The sequence below is a fragment of the Aedes aegypti genome, chromosome 2 (genome assembly GCF_002204515.2).
Source record: "Aedes aegypti strain LVP_AGWG chromosome 2, AaegL5.0 Primary Assembly, whole genome shotgun sequence".
Lineage (NCBI taxonomy): Eukaryota > Metazoa > Arthropoda > Insecta > Diptera > Culicidae > Aedes > Aedes aegypti.
Window position 1 is genome coordinate 472,644,664 of NC_035108.1, and position 26,757 is coordinate 472,671,420.

Sequence of the window (26,757 nt, forward strand, 5' to 3'; positions counted from 1 at the left end):
GAGAGAGAGTATAGCATCGGTCAGCATAAAACATGACCTTTTATAGAGAAAATACGTTGATTGTTCGTTCAACCGCAAAATGCACTTGCAGCTGTTTGCAGCATATGCGCGTGTAGACAAATTTTCGTTAACATATGTTGCTGTATAAGGATATTTTGTTTAGTAAGGACTTATTACCTGTACACACTTAGAATCATTTTCGCAGTTATAAAAATTATTTGTTTTTTTTTTTCTTATAACATGATCGCGTTGTTATTAATATGACTAAAAATAGCATCAATAGACATACGGATTTCTGACAACTACGTAAAATTTACATATTATGCACTTTGCGACTGATTCTAAGCGTATAAGTGATAATTATTGATTAATCGGAAGTCAATGGAGTATAACATAGCCTTCAAATGATGTATAGATTTAGTACCATTATATATTATTTGAAAATTAGTAATTAATTAAATGTAAAATTAACAATATCAACATAAACAAGTTTAACTGTATTTCAAAGAGAATACTCCACATGCTATGCTCGTCCAGAGAGAGAGAATACACGACGAGCATGACGAGAGACGGAGAAGCCGTTAAAGAGTCGTGTATCGTTTGAATTTTCAGTTTCACTTCTACTTTCGACCGAGACGGTGGCTTCGAAACGTGTTCTCTTGTGCTGCATCTATTCTTCCTTCACAACAACACATCAAGTGCTCATATTCTCATAATAATAACACTCCCGGGTCCGGCAATCAATAGTAGTAGGCTTAGAAAAGCACACAGCCTCCCTTGTTCAAATCGCTCAGGTTCATTGTTAGGGCATCGTAGTAGCTTTTGCATTTGCATACCGATACACGACCGCGAGGCTTCCCGGTGCGTTTAAACAGGGGTTTCACGATAACAAAAAGTGCAACAATAATAAGTCAGCAAAGTTCAACTTCATCGGCGTATGTGTCGAATGCAATTCAATTAAACTGCATTCAACCCCAACAGTGAAGGAAAAACCAATTTGAATAAATTAAATTGGAAAAATCCCCACAATACAAGTCAGTGAAAACGTGATTGTGTCTAGTGCTCGTATCGTGTGTAGGCGTATTTCCTGTCGTGTCCTGTCGGCTTCCGTTCGATTGTGGTGGTAAAAAGGAGCAAGAGAAGAGTGGTTTCAATTGATCTCAACAAAAATATATCAAAAGGCGTAATAGTGGTGCAGGAATAAAAATAAAATGTCAGCTGAGTCGGAGCTCTTTTCGGTCCTGAACCGTCGCCAGCAAATCAACGATGCGTTGGAAAATGGCGAAGAAGTGAAGCACACTTACCGTGTCGTCAATGTCTACACCGAGTTCCACGAGTTCTCGCGGAAGGAAATTAAGGACTACCAGGCGACCTTCTCCAAGTGAGTATACGTATAATTATATTTTGTTATCCTTCTCGGTTTCCGTTTGTTATCCTTCTCGGTTTACGTTTGTACGGCATTCGTTGCCAGTTGGCAGTTCTCATCCTGCTACGAATGGTGAAGTGGACGTGCAGAAGCAGGCTATGCCATGGCGTCTACAAGTGAGTAGAATGTACCTCGCACAGCCTGCTGCAGTAGGCTACGAAGAATGGTAGGTCAGGACAATAAGAAGGAGCCCAATTGACATTGCGGGTAGAATCGTATAGTTAAACATAGTTTTTTTGCAATTATATTTTTGCTATCTTTCTGTAATACAAAATATGTGTAACTAATCTTTACTGTTCCATTTGTACATGCTTTAAAGAGTAAAAATAAACGTTGCTTGAAATTTCAATATATATTTTTTTGTTTTTCTGCTGATGATCAGATTTGAGCATTTTAAGTCGCTCCAAAAACTTTATTTGGATACATGAAATCCGAGTTAGCTATAAGGAAGGTATATAATTAAGCATTATTTTTTGTACTATGCTCATAAATTGGAGGAAGTCCAAATGAATGTATTTAATTGATCATTTTCACGATAGTTTTGTAATTCTTGAGTTATTTTCTAAGAAAATTAATTGAAGCTTATTGAACTAATGAAACAGCTTTATATATATTCTGAACTTCAACAGAATATTGATATTCAGATATCCACTGCCTATAAAGGCATAACTGTCCCATTTAGAAAAAGTACGCATTAAGAAAATAGCGCTCAAAGTTTGAAGTTTGTCGTCTCATACAAATGTTCATAATTTTCTGGTACATTTCTGCATGTCATATTCATATAGCATTACCGCACAGATAATTCAGTTTTGCTTTTATTGATCAGGGAAAAATGCAAACTTGAACATAATTCACGTTTTGCAGTTACTATTTGGGTTGAAAGTTCATATAAAAACGCATGTCATTGTTTTTCAATATGGGACTGCATCAACTTTATATGTTTGCACACTAGAGTGATGCAAATTTTGAAATTTTGGCTCCCCTATGCTTGAACGATTTTAATTGTGGTAAATAGCAACCTCCCAAAGTTTGAAGTGATTTGGTAGAAATGAGACTGTGCACACGCCATTTGAAGTTTATATGGAGATTACCATGGAAAACGCTAACCTTTTGTGTTCAGCCCTCTATCTCTTCGTCATAATATTATATGGAAAAGTGAACACACTCTTCTCATGTCAATATCTTCCAGCTACAACTTTGCCGAAGACCACATTTTGATCGGACGTCAGGAAAAATTGTTATTCATAATCATAAAGTGGGTTTGCATTTTGCATGCTTAACCAACTGCTCGGCAGGCAACAGTGGTGCTCCTGGCGGGAAGAATAGATCAAAGTAATCCAGGCTACTATGTTCTACAGCAAAAAAGCAGTGTTGCTCTGGAGGTAATTGAATAATCATCTCAGCATGGTTTAGACTTTGGAATCAAGAATAACAAATTACTCTTAAGTCCCAACAAAATGTGGTCTTCGGTAAAGTTGTAGCTGTGAAGATTTTAAATGGGAAGAGTGTGTTCGCTTTTTCATATATTATTATGACGAGCAGATAGAGGACTGAACACAAAAGGTTTGGCTTTTCCATAGTAATTTCCATATAAACTTCAAATGCCGTGTGCACAACCAAATTTCTTCCAAATCACTTCAAATTTTGGGAGAATGATTTTCATCATAATTGACACCGTTTAAGCATAGGAAAGCAAAAACTTCAAAATTTGCATCAGGTTATTGCACACCATTTTTAAACGAAGCCTGTTAATTTTTATATGCATAGTAACGTATATATATCAAACATGAATCTCAAGTAACATTTTAAGCTGAATAACAGTTTGTTCAACTGAAAAATATTCATTGTAGCTGATTAACCAGTGGTTCGATTCATGGGTAGTACAGTTTCTTTTCGTGACGAGAAACCTTTGACTTTCTAGAATCCATGTGAGAATTCTCAGGAAAAAGAATAATTAAAAAAAATTCTCTTTATTGAGATTCTGCTCAGTGGGGCTTGAATAAGTAATAGAATTCCTAGGAACATTATTTCTGAAATCCGTGCGAAAATCTCCAACTGAATTTCTAAAGCACATACTTAAAACAAGCAGGAGGTGACTGGGACCAGTTTTATTGATGCGGCTTTCACTCTGCTGGGAAATCATAATTTGACGAGATATCTGTACAGGCTCTCAAGTAAACATATTTTGCCAGCCCATACAATGTGAAACGATTCTAAATTGCGTAAAAAGTACTTTAAAATTTGTTCTCACAATCACATGTTTTAAGAAGCGTTTGAAAAGTTGGTAGACACTTGATCCCCCTATGAACACATGAATTGCTTAACTCGTATTAATATAATCGAATCCTCTGAGCAGAATCTCAATAGAGAAACTTAAAAGTAGATGGAGTACCTTGTACCTTTTAATTTCGCCCCTAAATGCTTATCCTTTGACAGATACGCGTATTTCGACTACCACTTGCAGTCTTCTTCAGTGTCATTTACTCGTATCCACTGGATCCACAGATCATAAGAATTATTATTACTATTATCTTTATTTATGAGATTTTCAGCCCTAGGCTGGTTCATCTCAAGAAAAAGGAATCATAAGAATTTATTTACGAGTTCTAATGGAAATCATTCCTAAACCAAACACTGGAGAAAATGGTTGTGCTACTTTTCCCCGAATGTCGTTTTCCTGAACGCCAGTTCCCCAAATATCAGTTACCTGAACATTCCGTTTCCACAAATAACCTACTTCCCCGAAAAGATTTTGGTAGTCATATTTGTCATATTGGGGACGGGCCTGGCGAACCGATGATGCAAAAAGGCATTTTTGGGCATAAAGAAAGCATGTGCAAAATTTCATCCAAATCAAAAAATATAAAAATGAAATTTGGGTAAAAAGTCGTCATTTTCTGTGGAACCGCTCTATATCCTTCCTTTATACGATGCCACTAAGTTTGCTATGTGTTCCAAGAAAAATATAAGACATATCACGCGAAAAAATAGCTGTGATTTGTGAAAAATGGGCTAACGATGTGTTCCGATGGTGGCCTGGCTTCAGCGAGAATTGCTTTTTATACATTTTTGTCTTGCGGTGAAAAAATGTTGATAGAAGATTAATAGAGTACACCGACATCTATAATGTCGAACCATTCAATAGTTATTTTAGTAATCCCAAAAGAAAGGTATGTGTATATTAAAACTATTTGAATCGAAAATTAAGAGTTTATGTCGACACATGCAGTGCCGAACCATCCATAGTTTGTTTGAAAATTACATAAACGAGAAAAATGTGTTATAATAAGCATGGAACGAGCTCACCAATTGGCAATCCATTCTCGACTGAACACGAATATATTTTTGCTCATGCAAAAAATCTAACAAAATGTTGAAAAGTGTCGATTTTAGTATACAGCCTACTTTATTGCTGCTATTGATATGGTTTGACCATAAAAATTATCAAGATTAATGACAAAATTAAAAAAAAAACATTTTTTTTACTATACTCATCATGAAATCTGTTTACCGTGAGCGGAAATAGGAACACTAAGATGCAGTAACAAATGTAATTGTATAATTTTCTGTGAAAGTTTCTCATATTCATTTTATTTTGCTATTGATTACCTATACTTGGAGCTACATTGTGACATAGAAATAGATCGACTCAACAGTTATTTTATTTTTTTTTCTATCTTTATTAACGAGATTTTTAGCCCTGGGCTAGTTCATCTCGGGACCAACGGCTTTACTTCCCTTCCGAAGGAAGTCGTCACTGAAATTTTTTGTGACTATTTCGGGGATGGGATTCGATCCCAGGTCCTCGGCGTGAGAGGCGTGTGTTCTAACCACTACACCAGGTCCGTCCCCAGTTATTTTATAATAAACATTTGAACATAACATAACTTTCCATAAATGAGCGAAATCTGAAACAAGAATGATGAACAAGAATCTATATCAAACATTTCAAACAAATAGGATTTGTTTCTTCAGCAACATTGTTCATTACTATGATATGATAAATCTGTACTTACATTGCAGTACTAACGCGTTTGGAACAAGGCCGCCTTAAAGTCATCAACAAAAATGCTGAAAATTCCACTATTTTTATCGTAATGATGGTAAGGAAAGTATGGGAGATTGGATTGGACCAGCAAGTGAAAAATCGATCAAGTTCTTAAACAGACGTTTGGTTCTCCAGATGTGTGCTCTTGAAAATTATGGCGATTCATCTTCACTTTAAAATACAAGCAGTTGATCAAAGACAAATTAAAGACCTCCATGTCCCTTGCAGTTGCCCAACATTTTATGGCCCATAAGGTAATCTAGAATGCCGCGCAAAGTGTACTGCGATCTGTCAAACTTGGGTACCTTTTGTACTACCGAGGGACGAAATGCAGTACTAGAAGTGGTACCCAATCTGAGCCCGAGTGTGACGGACCTGAGTTGACTCTCCAAATCTAGCTATTGGAGAGACCCAGAAGAAAAGAGATCGAGACCAAAAAAGAATACTAGATTAAAATCCACTCTGAAGGCTAAGTAGGTCATCATTTCTTAGGCAGCCGTGATTACTTTGTTGCTCACAATTTCAGTGAAATAAAATGCAGTACTCATAGTTTATATTGATTCGGAAAAGTATCACAATTTACAGAAGTATGTCAGTTAGGTTTACAAATGGTTTTCAATTCTTCGAAATCGTAAGATGTATTAGTAACGATCATTAATGACGCATACAATTTCATACTCCACCTAAAACTGAATTGCAAATAGACGACGTAATTTTGAGTCACTAAAATTGGGTCTAGTGGAAAAAACGGAGAACGGAGAAAAAACTGAAATATAAATAATAAGCATCGATATTGATTATTATTTCATCCAGAAGCCGCCTTGCAACTTTGATTCACACAACATCGCGTTAAATGATTGTAAAATCGCCTGCGGGAAAAATATGTTTTAATGGGCCGCTCAATTAGCGGTCAGTAGTAGTATAGTAACCGATAGCAACCGGTCGAGTCAAGGGCTACTAGAAGAGGCTCGCGTGACTTACAAAACCACACTGAAAAAGATTGCACGAGTTTGCTCGCATATATCAGCCATTCGTCAGCTCCATAATAAGCAGCTAGCCGTACCTACTACTTATATGCGTATCAGGGTTACTTCCCAACTTGCAGCCGCCATTGCCCGCAGCATCATAAAACTAGCCCTTATGCAACCGCCCGAGTCAATGGGACAGATGACAGAAAATTTGAATTTGCAGCTACATCTATCCGGACTGAACTTAAATTGACCACCTGTGCCTTGCTGATGCATGAAACTGACACGTGTTATATGATAGTCCAAGTTGACCCAATTTCATTACGTGAATCACTTTCATCGCGTAACATATGACGTATGAGATCAATTCTGTTTTTACTGGACTTCACCTGTTTTAGCAGAACCAAACCAACCCAAAGTGTCATTTCGCTGCTAATTATCGCACGTCAAATGTGCAATCTCACTGCAGCAGTAACAGATACAGATTGTTCACGTTTGACTGCATGACATACTTCGATGCTAACCAAGCGAGATAAACGGACGATCTTGGTAGTAATAGCAACTTACGAAACACAAGCACATGCTACTATGATTGGTATTCTGTTCATGTGTTCGGTGACAGTCCAATGACTCTGCGGCTTAAGTAATCGGAATGCAGTGGACAAGTTTGAATGCACAAAGAAATATCTACACAGGAGTTTAGTTCTGAATCTCCCATGGTTTGGGCGTTTCCATGGTGGCCAGTCGCATTGTTGATTAGATATGCATTCGTGCACCACAATATGTGAACTACGTTTTTCTTCCTGTTCGAGACAAGACCGACCAGTTTACTTGGATTGGACATTGAGCAACGACCTCATGGAGGCACTGGCGCTGCTCTATCGCCACCAAAATGTGTCACGCATTGTTCCATAATCAGTAGCTTGATGGAGATATATCTTATACGTTATACTGGTACCATTATTCAACCGTTAGCCTGTCATTCGAAATCCAAACAAGAAAGGTTACGAATGTTACATTTTCGTTTTCGATGTCTCTGACTGTGGAAGACATGGTAGTTGCGAAATGCTACAACACGACAAGCGCTTAGGGTTCGATTGGGCGCCCTCCTCTAGCCCATCAAGCTACTGGAACCGAAAGATTACGCGTCAACCACTTTTGGTACGGTGCCAAATTGATACATAATCGCTTCATTTTTAGCATAGCTGCATATAGTTGGGTTGCCTGCCGACCGATTGGGAAAGGCAAAAGGCTTTTTCGAATAAAGGGGCCTACTAAGCGCAGGAGGTACCATGCGGGTTAGTCGGTCGTCGATTGATTGCATAAAATTCCTGCTCATCGCAGTAAGCGACGACGATCATCGATGCCGTTTTGCATCTTCAACAACAATACAATCCGATGGCTACGTGGGAAAACTATTAAAATGGAGCGAATCCAGTTTGGATGTGGATTTTTGTTTTACGTGTGAGCATTTAGCGCGGCGTCGTGACCGTGCTGGGCAGCCGCGCGCCACTTATGGAAATTTATGCACTACTGACGCGTGAAAATGGTTTGTTTTGTGCGGTGTATTGATGCCCGTGGTCAATGGCGGCATTCAAATAAAAAAAAAAATAAAGCAGGGCGCTTAATATTCGAACTCGCGATTTGACCTCGTGCCAAAAGAGAACGTTTTTTGTATTATTATTTGCATATTTAATGGTTGAAAACGATTTTCAATGTCAGGCATAATTATTCTTCAGCCAATATAGCAATAAGACTAATCAATTCAAAAGTTCCACTTCAATTACCTCCTCTCCCTATTTCATAAAATTAGTAAACAACATGGCCAGTAAACGTCAACATGCTATACAAAATCAAAACAATGCAGAGCCCTATATGCGTACAATATCAAACTGATGCAATTTATAAGTTTCTGCTCTCCTATTCTAAAACGATGATAAATATGGTATAAATCAAACCTTCAAAATTTGAAACCATTTGATAAATGGCTGGTCTCACTACGGAAAAGTCCAACCCCTTTGGTTTTCGGCCCTCCAATTCTTCATTATAATATTCTGTTGAAGGCAACATTTTGATTGGACGTCTTGATAATGAAGTATTATTGATTTCAATGTCTGTAGCATTCCGATATGATAATATAATAACTATTGGAGCAACACTGCTACTCTGTTATTAAATACAGTTGCATGAATCAATTCGGTAATTTCTTGGCGCCATGAATTCATATTACATGCAAATTCACTGTACTATAGAAGAGGTTTATAGTTTTTCAATATAATTAAAAAATGGAAGGTAGAATACAAAAGGTCGGCTCTTTCCATAATAATTTCCAAACATACTTTAACAGGTGTGTGCACAATCAAATGTGTATTCCTAATCATATTTAGCTTTGGAAGACCATGTTTTCCAACATTGACATCATCTCAGCAGTTGGCGTCTAGTGCATTTTCATTAATTTAATTCATTAGTCTTCTTCTTCTTCTTGGCATTAACGTCCTCACTGGGACAGAGCCTGCCCCTCAGCTTAGTGTTCTTATGAGCACTTCCACAGTTATTAACTGAGAGCTTTCTTTGCCAGAGTTGCCATTTTTGTGGCAACTACACTATGCCCAGGCAAGTCAAGAAAATTTCCATTACGAAAAGATCCTGGACCGACCGGGAATCGAACCCAGACACCTTCAGCATGGCTTTGCTGGGTAGCCGCGGACTCTAACCACTCGGCTAAGGAAACCCCTCGCTTTCAGCAGAAACTTTTTGACTTCAATACAACGTATTCCTTCACAATAGATATTTCTTACAAACACAAATTTATGCATTAGTGTTTGTAAGAAATATCTATTGTGAAGGAATACGTTGTTTTTGAAGTCAACAAGTTTCTGATGAAAGCGAGGGGTTTCCCCATAGAAAGCTGTTTGTATAAAATTGAAATTTCAACTAAGCCTGGAACCTGCATTATCGTGATAAACTTCAATCACGTAAAACATTTTGATATCGAGATATGAAGTGGTGATGGCTTTAATGTCCGCTCAATCGCATTTGGATTGATTTTCTGCTCAATATATCAAGATCTTTCTACTTCAGTGGTCCTTTCAATATGTGGAAAGTCAACTGTAAAGTAGTTTCTGATAGGGACTCAAGACAAGTAATATAACTACATTAGAGAGTTTCAGAGAAATATTAACCAAATTTCCATGCCACACAACATGCAATATGTTTCAGAAATACATTTGAAAAATATAAATTCATGAAAAGTTTCTCAAATATAAGCATTTTTTTAACATATTTTCATCAAATTTTCAAACCACCACAACAAAAAATCCCCACGTGGTCCACTTTTCTTTCTTCGCGACATTGAAACTTACCCAAGTAATTACAAACATTATAACATTGCACGTATTCTACTGCATATCAACAACATTGATGTAACATTGCTTTTATTCGACATATTTCAAGAGCTGTCAAGCAAAAAAGCATTAACTCTACAGGTATCAGGTATCAGAAGGCCGGCTCCAAAGGCACGTTCCCCACCAGTTGGGAGATTTGTGCCATCGCCATATTTGAGCCTATTTCATCATCTACCCGATGGGAGAGAAAAGGAAGGGAAAGATGGGAGGAAATAGGAGTGGGGTCCCTTGAAGAGGGAAAATCGCATAAGCGAATTGAGAGCATGTAGCTCCATACCACAATGGGTTCGAACAGCGCCCTAAAAAGGACACTGCAAAACGCAAGAGCGTAAAGAGAGCCTATAGCTCATTACCACAGCGGGTTAAGAATAACAGAATGTCCTGAAGATTCAGGCTTCTGAATTCAGTTTCACTTAATAAGTGTTTACCAAGTAATTGGAATCGCATTTGCGCAAAAACTGGACAGTTACATATCAGGTGATACGAAGTTCCATAATCGGAGTTACAACTATCACACACAAATGAGTCAGCACGCTGAATATTTGCCATGTGATAGTTGAGTCGGCAGTGGCCTGTCAACGCTCTGACCAAGAGACTGCAATTATGCTTTGACAGATTTGTTAAATACTTCGCCACCCTTGGAGATGGCTCAGTAATGTACAATTTTGTTTGACGACATGACTCCAAACTATTCCAATATTGCTTGTGCTGAGTTGCCGTCCAAGAGTTTATCTGAAGCTTTACCCAGCACTTCGAAATTGGAATAGCCGGCTCAGGGCCAATGAAGTCATGCGATGCTCCATCGCGAGCTAGCTCATCAGCCAGTTCATTTCCAGCGATGGAAGAATGGCCAGGTACCCATACAAGAGTTACAGAGTTGACTGAATTCAGTTCCTCAATTTGAGTTCGACATGCGATAACAAGCTTCGACCTTGAGTTGGCCGAAGCTAGAGCTTTTATAGCAGCTTGACTATCTGAACAGAAGTATATGACTTTACCCATTACGCGCTGTTGAAGTGCTGATTGCACTCCACACATAAGGGCAAATATTTCCGCCTGAAAAACGGTGCAGTTTCTACCAAGTGAGTAAAACTGATTCAGTCTTAGCTCACGAGAATATACTCCTGCACCAGCTCTTCCTTCAAGAAAGGAGCCATCAGTGTAACATACTATATTGTTTGATATACTTCTTTCCAAATAGCCAGACGTCCACTCTTCCTGTGAAGGGAATTGTGTGGTAAATGTCCTGTAAGGAAAGTTACAAGCAATTGTGAGATCACTTGGAGCAAGGACAATTTTGTCCTAATTCACCAAAAGTGGAAACAACGAAGTGTGTGTAGATCTACGATTCACTGGATTTTTTTCCAGTAGATCCAGTACCCATAAACGGTAAGAGCAAGAAAGTGCTTCTTGTTTAAGATATATGTGTAGTGGCGCAACGTCGAAAAGGGCCTCGAGCGCTGCTGTGGGAGTTGTAGAGAACGCACCAGACATCGCCATCAAGCACATCCTTTGGAGATGGCCCAATTTTGATTGGATTGTTCTCACTTCGCCCTTTTGCCACCACACAAGACATCCATATGCCAATATTGGTCGAACAACTGTTGTGTAAATCCATTTGATATATTTGGGTTTGAGGCCCCAAGTTTTACCAAAGGTTCGCCGGCATTGACCGAAGGCCATACAAGCTTTTTTGACTCTGAAATCAATGTGAGCTGTCCATGAAAGTTTGGAATCTAAAATTACTCCGACATACTTTACTTGATCAGTCACATTAATCTCAGTGCCAAAAAGACGTAAAGGTCGAATTCCATCGCGGTTTCGTCTTTCCGTAAAAAGAACAATAGATGTTTTATTCGGGTTAACCGAAAGGCCATATTGGCGACACCAACTCTCGACTACCTGAAGAGCACTTTGCATCAGGTCGAATAGGGTGCTTATGCACATACCAACTATCAGAGCTAGATAGTCGTCGGCAAATCCATATGTTGGAAAACCGCTATTATTGAGTTGCCTCAATAGCGTATAAGCTACGAGATTCCACAAAAGTGGTGACAAGACACCCCCTTGGGGGCATCCGCAAACACTCAATTTTCGAATCGCTGCTTGACGCAATGTCGAGAAGAGATGTCGGTTTTTGAGCATTTGATGAATCCAATTGGTAATCATTGTAGGTAGCCCATGGTTTCGTGCGGCTTCCAATATGGCATCGAAAGACACGTTATCAAAGGCACCCTCAATATCCAAGAAAACACCCAAGCAGGATTGCTTCTGAGCGAATGCTTTCTCGATATCGTATACAACTTTGTGTAAAAGAGTCACCGTGGACTTTCCAGATTGGTAAGCATGTTGATTCACATGAAGAGGCATGTTTGCCAAATAAACATCACGGATGTGATGATCGATAATGCGTTCCAGACATTTCAGAAGAAAAGAGGTCAGACTGATTGGTCTAAAACTCTTCGCTTCTTCATACGACGCACGGCCTCCTTTCGGGATAAACTTTACAGGATCTGGGAATGTACCCGGTAGCAAAACTGCTTACAAGTAGCTTTTTCAAAACATGTTTGATAAACTCAAATCCCTTTTGGAGCAGAACAGGATATATCCCATCCGCTCCTGGAGATTTGAAAGGAGCAAAACTATTAAGTGCCCATTGAATCGATTCAGTAATTACGATACTGCAAGCCGAGGCCAGAGACTCGTAACTACATGAAAAGACATTTGGTTCATCCGTAGATGCTATGTCCACACATCCGGGGAAGTGTGTATTGAATAAACATTCTAAAACTTCTTCATCGGAAGAAGTAAAGTCACCATTAGGTAAGCGAATTTCGTTCACTTGGAAATCCTTAGATTTTGCAAGGATTTTGTTCAGCCGACTGACTTCACTCAAACTGGAAACATTTGTACAAAGGTTTTTCCAGCCGGATCGTTCAGCAGAACGAAGAGCCTTCTTGTAAGCCTTGCGAGCCGACTTGAACGACTCTGATCCAGCTGAACGGCGTCTGTTTCAACTCCTTCTACATTGTTTCCTGAGTCTAGTCAGATCGGAATTCCACCATGGGGTCCTTCTTGTAGTCTTTACAGACCGCAGAGGACATGCTTCTTCAAGAGCTTCCATAATGTAGGATGTTGTAGTATCAACGGCATCATCCAGATCACTTGGATTTTCAATGGACGGAGAATATCCATGAAATTTTATCGCAACCAATTCAATATAGAGTTCCCAGTTTGTTGACCAGAGATTCCTAAAACGCAAAGTCTGCGCAGTTACATTTGAATGATCAAAGAAGATGTAGCGATGATCAGATAATGATTCCTCATCTGATACATGCCAATTCGTCAACTCGTGACTGATTCTATTCGAGCAGAGCGTTATGTCTAACACTTCTTCTCTATTAGAAACCATGAAGGTTGGGCGATTGCCTATGTTAAGTAATCCAAGGTCTGTACTACTTAAGTATTCCATCAGACTGGAGCCTCTCAAATTGATATCTGAGCTGCCCCAGATGATGTGATGAGCATTGGCATCACTGCCTACAATCAGCGGAAGGCCTTTTGTTACGCAGTGTACGACAACTCGTTTGAAGTCATCCGTTGGGGATTGTTCATCATGTGGTAAATATACCGAACAATAGACGTATTTCCTGTTGAGGTCACCAACAGAAACATCGATTGTGACAGCACATACATCTCTGGTCGTCAACTCAGAAATGAGTGTAGCAACGATTGCTTTATTTACGAGCACGCATGCGCGGGGCATGGAGCGCGAGTTTGCCATTTCAAGTTTGCTGAAAGTAGCAAAAACTGGGTCCACAAGGTTACCTAGATAGAAGTTTCCTCTACGAAAGTAGGGTTCTTGAACTAGCGCCACTTGGGCTGCACCATTTTGCATGAGTCTGCAAAGATTGATCGTTGCTGTTCTTTTATGCTGAAGATTGATCTGAGCTAACCTAACCGTAGCCACTACCCAAACTAGGCAGGATTAAGCTTTTTGCAATCTCAGCACGAAAAAGACCAGCAACGAAAAAACCAGATCGGTATCTATTTAAAGTCGCCAAAGGCGAAAGAGCACAGAATACACTGTGTAAAACGCATAATGCGAATCCATATAGGTGATAATTTAAATTAAATGTCAACATATTCATAATCCCACCCTTATTAAGCCTCAGGACAGAGACTGAAGAAGGGCAGCCGATTATCTCGGAGAAACACAAGGTCACCTGCACCATTGCTCCGGGTAGCACAGGAAGGACTCAATACTGTGGAGGGCGCCCTGATACCCCACAGGCTCCGTTAGCGGTTAGGTTTTATTTAGACCCCCCTAACCATTCATTCCTAGGCACGGTACGCATCACACCATAAATTAGGGGTCACCTGTGAGGTGGACTTTTACCACCGGAAGAGGCAGTCCGTAGTGTTAATTCTTAGCCAGTTGAAACAACCGCTACCGACACTACGCGGCTATCTAGGCTGCTCGGGAAAAGGAGGTTAATATTGATGATTAACTCCTGACGTGCCCAAGCAGCCGATTACAAATGTATCAATGCACTAACATCACTTTATCAATTGCACAGCTACACTAATGTTACTCTATGAATTGCTTCATTGCTTTATCGTCGTTTTTGCATTACCTAGTGCAACTGTAAAAGGGCCCTTTTCCACTTTTAAACTACTTTAATGGTAGGCTTACGGCAATGCAGCTGCATTATATATGCAATGATATTATGCTCCATGGTTACTTGGGTATGTTCTTGACTAGTCGTATACAAAAAAATTAGCTGCCGAGTGCCGCCATCTGCCGCTTCATGAGTTATCCTGGATTTTGTAAAACACTATTTTTAGACTGTTTTTACCAAAAATATAATTAAATCTGAAAATGTTGCTAGTAAATGATGTAAATTTACTTTGTTATAGTTAAGCTTCTAATACTTGATGACAAAATATTTTTTAACAATTTTTGTTGAATGAATAAACGGTCAAAATCGATTTTTTGACTGTTTATGACGCTTTGTTTGAATGTAACTTTTTATCGTGTGGATTAAAATTAATGACATTTTTAGTAATACTAGTTTAGAGTGTTATGTTTACGTCTTCTTCTTCTTTCTGGCGTTGCGTCCCCACTGGGACAGAGCCTGCTTCTCAGTTTAGTGTTCTTAAGAGCACTTCCACAGTTATTAACTAAGAGCTTACTATGCCAATGACCATTTTTGCATGCGTATTTCGTGTGGCAGGTACGAAGATACTCTATGCCCTGGGAAGTCGAGAAAAAAACCCACGACCCTCAGCTTGGTCTTGCTGAATAGCTGTGCGTTTACCGCTACGGCTATCTGGGCCCCTAATGTTATGTTTACGTGTGCAAATTTTTATTGCGATCTATCAAGCAGTTTTCAAGATGAATTCGAAACAAGAAAAGCTACACCATCAAATATTGGGTGCGGTGGTCGATAATCCTGGTCAGTCACACAGATGGATCGGCAAAAAGCTTGGAATCCACCATTCAACCGTGTCTCGCGTTGTGAAGATATTCCAGGAAACGAAAATCATCGAGCGGCGCGCTGGAAGTGGCCGAAAACCCAAAACGAAATATCCAGAAAAGGCGCGGAAGATAAGGCAGTACTTTAAAAATAACCCGAACCTTTCCACCCGAGACGTGGCCAAGAAGGTCAATTCGTCGAAGTGGTTCATCCAGCAGACCATGAAGCGGGCTGGTCTACGTGTTTTTAAAGCCAGGAAGGCGCAAAACCGGACTGACAAGCAAAACACGGTGGCCAAATTGCGTGCGCGGAAACTGTACCGTGAGTGGCTGGTCAAGCCAGGCTGTCTCGTCATGGACGACGAGACATATATCAAGGTGGACCCCAAACAAATCCCCGGTCTCAAGTTTTTTGTTGGTTCGTCCTGCATGGAGGTTCCGAAAAAGTTCCGGAAGAGAGAGATGAGCAAATTCGCGAAGAAGTACCTGCTGTGGCAGGCGATATGCGAATGCGGACGGTACAGCAAGCCGTTAGTTACAACCGGAACCATAAACGGACAGATTTATCGAGAGGAATGCATGCTGCTCTTCCTCCGCTCTCATCGTAATCGCATGCTGTTCTGGCCGGGCAGCATCTCGCTTTGTGCCATTACGCCAAGCCTGTAATGGATTGAAGGAGGCGAACCCGCCAAATACACCAGAACTTCGTCCGATCGAAAAGTTTTTGGGCGATAAATAATGAAGAAGAAGTTGATGAAAAGCGGAAAACATTCAAAACCGATGAAGCATTGAAGAAAAACTGGGAGAAATTGTGTCAGAAAACTAGGCAAAACCTCATCTCTCAAGAGATCTCATGAGCAATGTTTAGACGTGCATTCAGCTTAGGGGAGGAAATTCAATAAATGAATTATGCCAGAACATAGGTAAAATACACGTTCAAAAAAGAGTCGCGAACTGTCAAAAATACACCATGAACTACCACCATGTTTACGCATAAACATGATCTAGTTCACGGTGTATTTTTGCTTGTTGACGAGTTCACGTCTGCTGTTCACGGATACGAGAACGGAATTTTTTTTCTGTGTACAGTTATTTAATCCCTGAAAATTTTATAAGTATCCGATTTAAAATGAATTTTTGGTGATCATTTATGTGTATCTCATTTTTTCCGAGTCAAGTCTTGAGGATCTTCTTCATCCTAGGCTGTCTTAAAATTTCCCTTCATCCAAAAACATGGAAAACAAATCTTTAAATGGTAGTTGAACCGGGGGACTTTTGAGGAATGACATTGGGGTGTTCCCACATTCTTAACCCGTATAGGCCTGAGTGAAAGAAAAAAAATCTATTCACTTAGCGAATACTTAACGGATTTCAATTATTTTTTTTTTGTCAGTATACTCGTACTCATATCTTGTTTCTAAAAATGGCTATAGAATCTTCCTGCGACCGGAGCTGTGGGTAGGTGAAAGTCAGGTGAAAAGTGTCCTATGCTTTTGTGCCCTTGGAGTTAGACAAATTTCAAGTTATAATGTGGTTATAATGTGGCCACTATATCAAAAGAATTTAAGAAAACGCACTTTTTGAGAAACGATTAAATTGGATAACCATGTATCATGCATTTGATTGATCCCACTGATGATAATTTTCGGGTCCCCTGGAAACCTCAAATTTACTATAAACTGGACAATTTGTTTCTAACCACAGTGTACATTCCAAACGGCGTAACAATCGTCATTTATAATGTTTAATATCAGATCTTTATGATTTACGTAAGTTAAAATATTGTCATTGCAAATTAATGACGAAAATTTGGCATGTCTCAGAAATTAGTCCTTTTTACCCGACCAGACCCACTGGACAAAAAAAATTTTTGAGCCCGTAGCTATTCGCAAAGAGGTGAGGGTTTTGGTCACCTTATGCTAGTTCTATACGAGAAGTGGTGCATAGCGTAGATGTAAATGTTACTGAATTTCAAAAAGGATGAATCAATGCTACACCACACTTTGAAAGCACAAATCTGAAAAATTTAACATTGCGCTTGATTGATTGGTCGGTCACCTTGAAACGGTCATCTCGATCTATAGATGTCCGCTCTTCAAAATAGCTTATGCTCAAATTTCAAAAAAAATGGACTCATAAACAATGTTTCACTGTCATTACCATTCGTAAAATATGTTCAAGATCTTAACAAAAAACAAAAATTTTATTTCGTCTATCTACAAGTAAACAGCGGTTACTAAGATTGTCCCTAAACACATGAGATGTTTCAACTACTTACTCGCAGATAACTACCATACAATAGATCAATTGCTTCAATGCTTGGAAAACGTACAGTATCGGACATATAAAATGCACCAAAGCATTTCTCGTCGTTTCTCAACCGATTGTTTTCATTTTTTCTATAACGAACTACAAATTTGCTCAATTTTCGAAAATTATTGTAAAAGTTGTGTGAAAACTATTGATTCAAAAGTTACAGATAGGTTGAATTTTGACATAATAAATGCACCAAGACACAAAATGATGTAGCAGAAAAACTACGCGTTGTAGCATCTTGGTGTCTTCAGTACATATGTTTATTGAGTGGTAAGGACCAAATGCGCCGAAGACACCGAAAGGATACGACGCATAGTTTGTGTGATACATCATTTTTCGTCTTGGTGCATTTTTTATGTCAAAATTCAACCTATTTGTAACTTTTGAACCAATAGTTTTCACAAAAAAATGTCAATAGTTATCAAAAATTGAGGTAATTTGTACTTCGTCGCAGAAAAAATGAAAACAATCGGTTGAGAAACGACGTAGATATGGCTCACTGAATTTGACCATTTTGTATGGGATAACGGCTTTGGTGCATTTTATATGTCCGATACTGTATCTGTATAAGTGTAGCTAGTAAAGTGAACTAATCTTAACTGATTCCTTAGAACTGCTTCAACGGGCCATTCTTTGTAAATTGCTGTAATTATCGAACAACACAACATCTTATTACGGGTTCATGCATTCCCCTTTACTTACTTCGAGAAGAAGATGATCCGATTGACAAACGTTTTCACAGCCGACCAGCGACAACGAGAAGCCTCATGCGCGATAATGAATGAGTCATTCAGTGACCACCGCGACCGCAGGAACCATATACGGAAAACACCATCAGCCACCATGTAAATAATCACAACTTTAAACGACCGGTCTCCCCTCTTTTTCTAAAATCTCAATAGGCGCTGACCAATCGTAGTAGGCCTGGAGCGTTCCATCCAGGAACAAAGAGTTGTGGTACCCAATTGATGAATGGATCCTATGCTCTATGAGGAAGGTGAGGACATTACACCCCATGTATGTAAAGTTTGAACTTGGATTGTGGAGAACATGCTGCATAAAGGAAATAATGAGATTTGTTATCAACACGAAGGAATAATAATGATTCAAATGGAGGAAGGCTTACACCATACACGACAGTTGTTGTTTGTTCAATCACGCATATTGTACGATGCAACGATGTGGGGCTCACACGGGTATGACTCACCGAGAAGTGACAAATAATAGACTTCAATCGGAATCGGCACAGGGAAGTGACTGACTATGGTTGCTTTGATTGCGATAGCATGGCTCTGAGCTTTCTCGGAGTCGTCTGGGGGATTTGCTTATTGCATATTCTCGGTACAAAACCACAAAGCAAGCGGTGAGTCAGTCTAGACTTGTTGGTGGCTATGGCGATCAACCTGGACGACAACCGCAAACCTGAATTTGATGTCGTTTGTGTGCAAAGAGCGATTGCCTAATGAGTGACACGTAATATCGATTCGCAGTAATACCTATGACTTCTTGAATCTGATGAAACAAACCTCAAGTTTCAAAATTTACTCGGCTACCGTTTGCCAATCGGAGTAGGCGAGTGCGAAATCAATTCCCAATCAATGCGTGATACGTAAACGTAGACTATTATCAACTCCCTACAGGTGATTTTCAATCTCAATCAGTTTGAGCCAATCATAGCCATCAAAATATTTGGACAACCGCCATATAAAACGTATATTTAAACTCTTTTTCGACGAACCCTGAATGGATGGTAATTGTATGTTGTAAAATACAAATTGATTGATTTCCATTGAGCTGTTGATGCGCTTATGAAAGCATATGCCTCAACGTTTTACTACTCTTCGCTTTGCATCCAATGGAGTTATTCTGGTACACTGTATTTAAAAATTCGGCATGCTTTGCTTACTTTTTGCATCCGCTGGGTTATGAGATGATCGATCGGGTATGGATGCAATGCAAATAGCGAAATCGAAAGCAATATGGATCGTTGCATAACGGCCGAGCGGTTTGAGTGCAAAAAGTCCTTTCCTTTCACCGGATTAGAAGGCTAGCACGAGGGAGAAAAGTCACGGTCAACGGTGTAAAGAGACTATTATCACCAATCACCGGAGAAACCAATTTGTCGATTTCCAAAATACCTGACCATGTTGACGAGCGAAGTTTTTTTTCGGTAGCGATGAATCGAATTTTCAAGGTGAGCAACCATTGTCTTTTCGGTGGAGCGCACATTTCCTCTCAGTGTGTGCAACGTGCAATGATCTTATACCGGTTCGTGAACTACGAAGCATAGATCCATATACAAATCATCACCTGGGGAATCAGTTTGTGTTTGGAACTGACCGTGGAAATGATTGACTTTACAAGAAGTTGTGATTTGCACAAATTTGGCGGCAAAACAAACAAAACTTACAATAACATTCGCATGAAACGAAAGTGAAAAAACGTAATTAAAAGATGAAAATTCACAATGCTATTAATTAGAGTCGGCGTGAACTTGCTCGCCCGGCGGATTCGAACCAATCACGGCGCTTAACCATTGATGAAATTTTTGCATTTTCTTGCAATCTTCGTTTGCAGAGCAAATTGTACAAGAATTCAACCAAAAAGCACCAACCGGTTTGCTACCGTGTATGGAAAGCCATCAATAAAATCCGAATTTTTAGGAACTTTGTTGTGAGTGAAGCAGGCGCCGAAGGAATTTTTTCCAACTCCAACAGGGCTACTGTGCTTGAAATGCAACTCAAGTCGAAACAAGTGCAGAGATGTAGTCGAAATTACACTTCCACAGCAAGGCCTACTCGAACGCTGTGGCGCTTGCTCATAATAATGTATTGGACTACAAGGTTAACGCCGGTAATGTTTAAAACCGACACCGGTGGTTGCTTTGATTGCAGGGCATGCGTTCTCCGGTTTTGCCGCTTGCATTTTATTTATTTGCCAATAAAATGTGGGGTATTAATTAAAACACTGGTGTTCGATTACAAATGCAACATGTTTTGTTTCACCTCGACCTGGAATCCAACACAAACTAAAGGAACAGTTTCCATTGTACAAATTCATACAAATTTATTATTCGAAAGTGACATCGGAACAAACAAGTTTGCAAGTCATGTTATTACGATCTCTTATTCTGGGTACATATAAATTACATATTGTCGTATATTGCCAAGTCGGTACCGTTCTTAACATGAATCCGATACGAGTTCAGTGGCATTTAACAACCCGTATAAAATGTTACTATTGCAAGCCTAAGCGGTGGGTAAATATTTGATACGATTCAGAGATAATGAGAGTGAAACCGAAAAACAATCCATCTTATTGTGGAGGTTTGCCGCAGCCGGAGATAAAATTACGCCATTCCGCGTTTTTTGCCGGGTTCAATGTGAGTGAATGGACTGGAAATAGAATGTTTCAAGATGATTGGACGGTTACATAAGCAGATATGATATTCAGCCTAATTCTATTGGTGTCTTTCTATTAGACAGATGATCATCAAAATATTATATGATGCATTACAGTGAAAAAGGTCTGCGTGATCCGTGGGGATTTGAATTCTAAACTTGTAATCAACTGAGTTATTGGGTCACCAAGTGGCACGGTAGCTTAGTTGGTAAAGCGCTCGTATAGCATACAATAATCCTGGGTTCGAATCCTAGCCGAGCACGTGGATTTTTTTTTTCATAATTTCACCCATAATTTATCCATCTTTACCACGCGTAATGAGTTAATTAATTTACAGTGAATTTATTTTCATGAGAATCGATTTGATTTTAATAAAAAACTGCTTTTGAATACAGTAAGGACCCGATTTTGTCAGCCCCTCGATGAATTTTAGGCTGACAAAATGGGGAACCTGACAAAATCGGGTCATTTGATTTTGTTCCTGTTTTTCAAATTTTGACGTGTTACATGGTTAAATGGACTTTTAAGAGGGCGATGGACATGGGCGTAGCCAGTTTTTTTTTATCAGGGGCCTCCCTTATATTGGTTATATAGATTTTTAACACTTAATAAGGGCATTGCCATTGCCCATTCTGGCCAGGCCCGGATTTGGGGGGGTGCCAAGGGGGCAAATGCCCCGGGCCCCCCGATGGAGGGGGCCCCCCGAGGAATAAAAATTAAGAACAAAAACATTTTGAAACACTTTACAATATTTTCTCTTTAGACATTTGGACATATAATTCTAACGTAAAGTTAACTTTCCAATATTTGAGTAATTTTTTTTTTCTTTGCCTAATCTCACAGTATGGTTTGGTCAATTATCATGCTTCAATATATTACGAAAAATATGAATATTAGGCCAAAATCATTCAAATTCTACTCTAATTAGTTTTCAAAATATGTTTGAATTAAAAGTGCGCTTAACGTTTTTGCAGGATCTGAATAAATACGGCTAAACCTGTAAAGCACTGCTCAATTCAAAGAGTTTATCTGGTTCCTACCAGAACCTTAAAATTTAAACATATTTGCAATTCTATTAGAAAATTGAAGCGTAAGGGAAATTCTTATTTTTTAATATTTTTTTTGTATTCCGTAGTTGATAAAGTCTTTGAATTCAGTAAAGGCTTAGAGTAAAATTTGAGTATAATTAATAGAATATACAGTATCGATTTTCATACATAAATGATCAAGTTTTGGGAATTGTATAACAGCTTCTAAATGGACTACGTCTCATAAATAACTTGAAATTTGATGTATAGAAATTTAATAAAATTATATTCTAGAGTTGGGGCCCAGATAGCCGTAGCGGTAAACGCGCAGCTATTCAGCATGACCATGCTGAGGGTCGTGGGTTCGAATCCCACTGGTCGAGGATCTTTTCGTAAAGGAAATTTTCTCGATTCCCAGGGCATAGAGTATCTTCGTACCTGCCACACGATATACACATGCAAAAATGGTCAATTGGCATAGAAAGCTCTCAGTTAATAACTGTGGAAGTGCTCATAAGAACACTAAGCTGAGAAGCAGGCTTTGTCCCAGTTGGGACGTAACGCCAGAAAGAAGAAGAAGAATATTCTAGAGTTTGGAAGCTAATAAAAAAAATATATTTTGAGAAAAATGTCACAATTTTAAAATTGGAATATTTTTTAAATATGAACATATAGCAAAAGTCATGTTTTCTGTTTGTAAAATATCTGAGTATCAAAACACATTTAAGTTAAGGAGTTTAAGTACTTAGACATATTTGCATATAATTTGGTGATTTGTTTACAAATTTAATTTGAAGCTAAAGCTAACGCTCCCTTACTCGATATTCCGTATCTGGATATCGAGTTAGAGAACCATAGTAAAAGTTGGTTTTCATAGCTAACTCGATGGTCCTTTGGATCGCAGTTGCACTGGTTTTGTGTTCTGTAACTCGATACCTCCCTAACTCGATGGACCCTTCAATATCGAGTTAGGGAAAGTTGACTTTATTTCCAACATGCAGTTCAAATTTCAGGTCAATCGGTCTTGTGTGCTTTAATTTTGCTAGTAGGGGAAAACAATAATTTTCGACAAACAAAAAGTCTGTGCCAAATTTTGGAATTTTATTCAAAGTAGGCCAAAATCATATGAATGGGCCGTAAATTGGTGCTTTTCCCCTACAGTAAATACTTTACTTAATTTTTTTTTCAGAGAATTCGACAATTAGATAAAAATTGCAAACTTGTTCTGAATAGAATCAAAAGGAGCTTTGGAAAAAAAAAGATTTTGAAGATTTTAAGAGATTTTGAACTCCATAGAAATCATATAGAAGCCATACAAATTATATGGATCCCTTTGGACGCAAAAATCACATCAAAACATTATTGGAAAGCTTAAAAACAGTCGATTTTTTCAATGTATATAGCTAACAAACGAAAATGTTACTTACACTATTTGGAATTTGGGCCTCTCATATGTTTGGACCGACCATCTCGTTCAAAACTCAAATTCAATGCGTTAGTTTGTGGAATCCCAAAACGTGCTGAATTTTGTATAAAGGGGCCCCCTTCATGAGATCCGACCTGGGCCCCCCCGAAACCCAAATCCGGCACTGATTCTGGATACGCTCATGCGTGCATGACATCAAACATCATCATCAATTTGAATGTAAACGTGGTAAAACATTACGATAACAATTTTTTGACAAATTTAAAATAGGCTGACAAAATCGGGTCAAAAATCTGACAAAATCGGGGGCAGACAAAATCGGGAGCTGACAAAATCGGGTCAGTACTGTATTTGAAGATAAATTATAGGTCGTGCCCCCTTAACTGGTTTGTAATTTACAGTAAACTTCAACTTTACCCTTGATATTAATCCTGGGTGCTTCGATATCTCTAAACATTTTTTTTTATTTACCGCTTATGACCTTCAGTGAAGTTTACATAATATTGCTATTTTTCAACCAATTTTTAATCTTTCAGCATAATTAAATACTATAACTACAGTCGTCTACACTACATAAGTCCCTTCAGTCTACATACATTTTCACTCTCCATATCTCAATATCCTCCTTATCTCGATATCTCCATATCTCGAGGTGTTTTTTTTTTTTGATTTTTTGTTCTCAATTTTCTCTCCATATGTCGATATGACCAACCTCGAAGGTTACTAGACCAAAGTTTTGGGATTCAAAACAAATTAGAGCGCAAAATGACGTCTGTTTGTGTATTACTTTCTTGGCAACGGAGTGTTTTTCAATCTAGTATTCATCAAAAATGTGTTCTTTGTCTCGATCTCTCCCTATCTCGATGGTCCCTTCGATATCGAGATGTGGAGAGGCGACTGTAATACGTTAAAAGTCGTTTTATGTATCGAATTTAGTATTGCTGTTTGCATTTGAGACGCAAATCTTGACTAAACATCCTCCAAATGCGGTTACACAAAACAATCGAAGGACACCTAGCAACGATTATAAAAATCACCGCCGCCCCAGCAAGAAAAATCTATGTTTGACATCGCATTTCTTGTGAAAAATCTTACCGCATTTAGTGTTCCCGCATTTGATATTTGCATTTCAAACGCATACAGCAATGCTATACCATTTGATTTCATCATTAAATTCCAGCCTTTGACAGATACACGTGTTTGGACCTTAATTGTAAGGCCGTCTTACTGTTGAGGTCGAAATATACGAATATGTAAACAAAAATACAAACTCTTATGGAATTAAATGGTATACACTCAACTCTCCATGACTCGAAGGGACCATCGAGTTAGGGAAGTATCGAGTTATAGAACACAAAACCAGTGGAAATGAGATCCAAGCGACCATCGAGGTAGCCATGAAAACCAACTTTTACTAAAATAGATTGCACGCCGCAGTTGCTAAGGTAAACATTTCTAAGTGTTTGACGTTTCGTGGCCTACTTGTTTACGGTTCGGACTTAGGAAATTTCTGCTAGCGTTTGTGGAGCAGCTTACTGAGCTTACTATGTATCGAACTTGTATGCAGCCATGGATGAGAATCGGCCGGATCATCACCATCCACAAGATTTGCCCATCTCTCGCTGTCGCTTGTTGCAAGTTGGTACTGGAACTGGCTTTGCGGCCGAATATCTCAAGACTTCGACCAGTACTGTCTTCGAGAGAGTTGTACAGGGCAGTGCTCCACCACTACGCAGCGGTAGTGTACAATATCGTTTTCGGTGGGATATCTCGGAATCTGAACGAGTTAGAATTTTTTGTCTTTTAAACAATTGTTCTGAGTGAGCAGTGCTTCCCTGAGGTACTTTACAAAGATTCAAATTCATCCACTAGGGTGCGTAAATACTTCCGGTTTATGTTTACTTAGGGATATTTCGGAATCTAAACGAGACAGAACATAGCAATCTTCTAGAGCTTCCCTACTAAGGTTCAAAGTCATCACCTACGTGAGAGAGTAGAGTTTCCCTGCAAAACTCCAAATTCAGCTATGTGTATCCCGGCATATTTCAGAATCTAAACTTCATGTCTTTGTGAAAGTTGGTCTAGTAGAGCTTCACCGAGGAACCCTGCAAAGTTATAAATTGACGGATATCTCAGAATCCTAACCATTTTCTTTTCCTGAGAAAGTTGTTCAAAGATAGAAGAGCTTCATCATTATAACGTAGAAAATTCCAAATAGGTTATATGCAGGAAGCCTGATTCGCTACTCACCACTTCGCGTTACTATGCGCTAGTGTCTATGCACGAAAAATCGCAAAAAGGTAACGCGAAAAATATTTCTATGGCAGTTGATTTAACGAATTATTTCTCAATCATTTAAGTAAATGAAAACTCGAAGATTTATTATCATCATGGGAATCATTTTCAAAAAACTATTTGGTAACGGTTATGCGAGATGCCTTCATTTTCGAGAAAATTGAGGTTAGATGTTTTTCTCCCTCTATCTATATAAATAAAAATGAAATGGTGTTTGTATATCACGAAATAACTTACGAATGGGTCAACGTATTTGAATGATTATTTCTCTGTTTTATTCCTCAAAGGTTGCGACCTGTTTGTATGTATAAAAAGTCCAGGATATTCACCGGGAAATCGTGAAAAATGAGAGTAAACTGAACTGTCATTTTCAATGGGACTATCCATAGCGTTTTTCAACAGCCTACTTGATGGCAAGACCAAGTTTGTCGGGACCACTAGTACAGAATTAAATGAGAAACATTCTGCTGATCAACTAAAGCAGGTAATCCATCGACATGGTACTTGTGCATATAAAAACTCATGTATGAATTCGATAAAACTATTTAAAGTAAGCAGAGCTACTCCGATAGAATCTGTAAACTTTCAAATTCATGAAACTGAAACACACAGAACCTTATCTGTGGGAATCCCTGTGGAAATTCTGAAGAAATCTTTGGGGTAATTTCGGGAAAAATGCTTGGTAGAATTTTCTAAGGGATCATTGGAAGAAATACTTAAAAACTGGTCAGTTTCCTAAAAAGATTCCCGGAAAAGTTTTGCAGGATTTTTGAATCATAATGAGTAACCATGAAGAAATTTCTGGAAAAATCAATGAATGAATCCACGGTAGAACTCCAAAAAGATTTTTTGGAGGAATTCCTTGAAGAATCTCTAATTTTCTTGGAGGTACGACTGTTATGTTGATGTTTGAGGTTAATGGCTTTTAATCTTAAATAAAACTCAAATCCGTTTTTGAGTTTTAT

At 38.8% G+C, this 26,757-nt stretch overlaps 1 protein-coding gene across 1 annotated transcript in view; it reads left to right on the forward strand.

The window, feature by feature from the left end:
- The first annotated feature begins 610 nt into the window (after positions 1-610).
- LOC5567342 (EF-hand domain-containing protein D2 homolog) overlaps positions 611-26,757 on the forward strand; it is a 66,376-nt gene continuing 40,229 nt past the window's right edge. Inside the window, exon 1 of the mRNA XM_001651722.2 lies at positions 611-1,381. Within this exon, the coding sequence (XP_001651772.1) occupies positions 1,212-1,381 (170 nt within the window). The 5' untranslated portion in view covers positions 611-1,211. The remainder of the gene's footprint in view (positions 1,382-26,757) is intronic.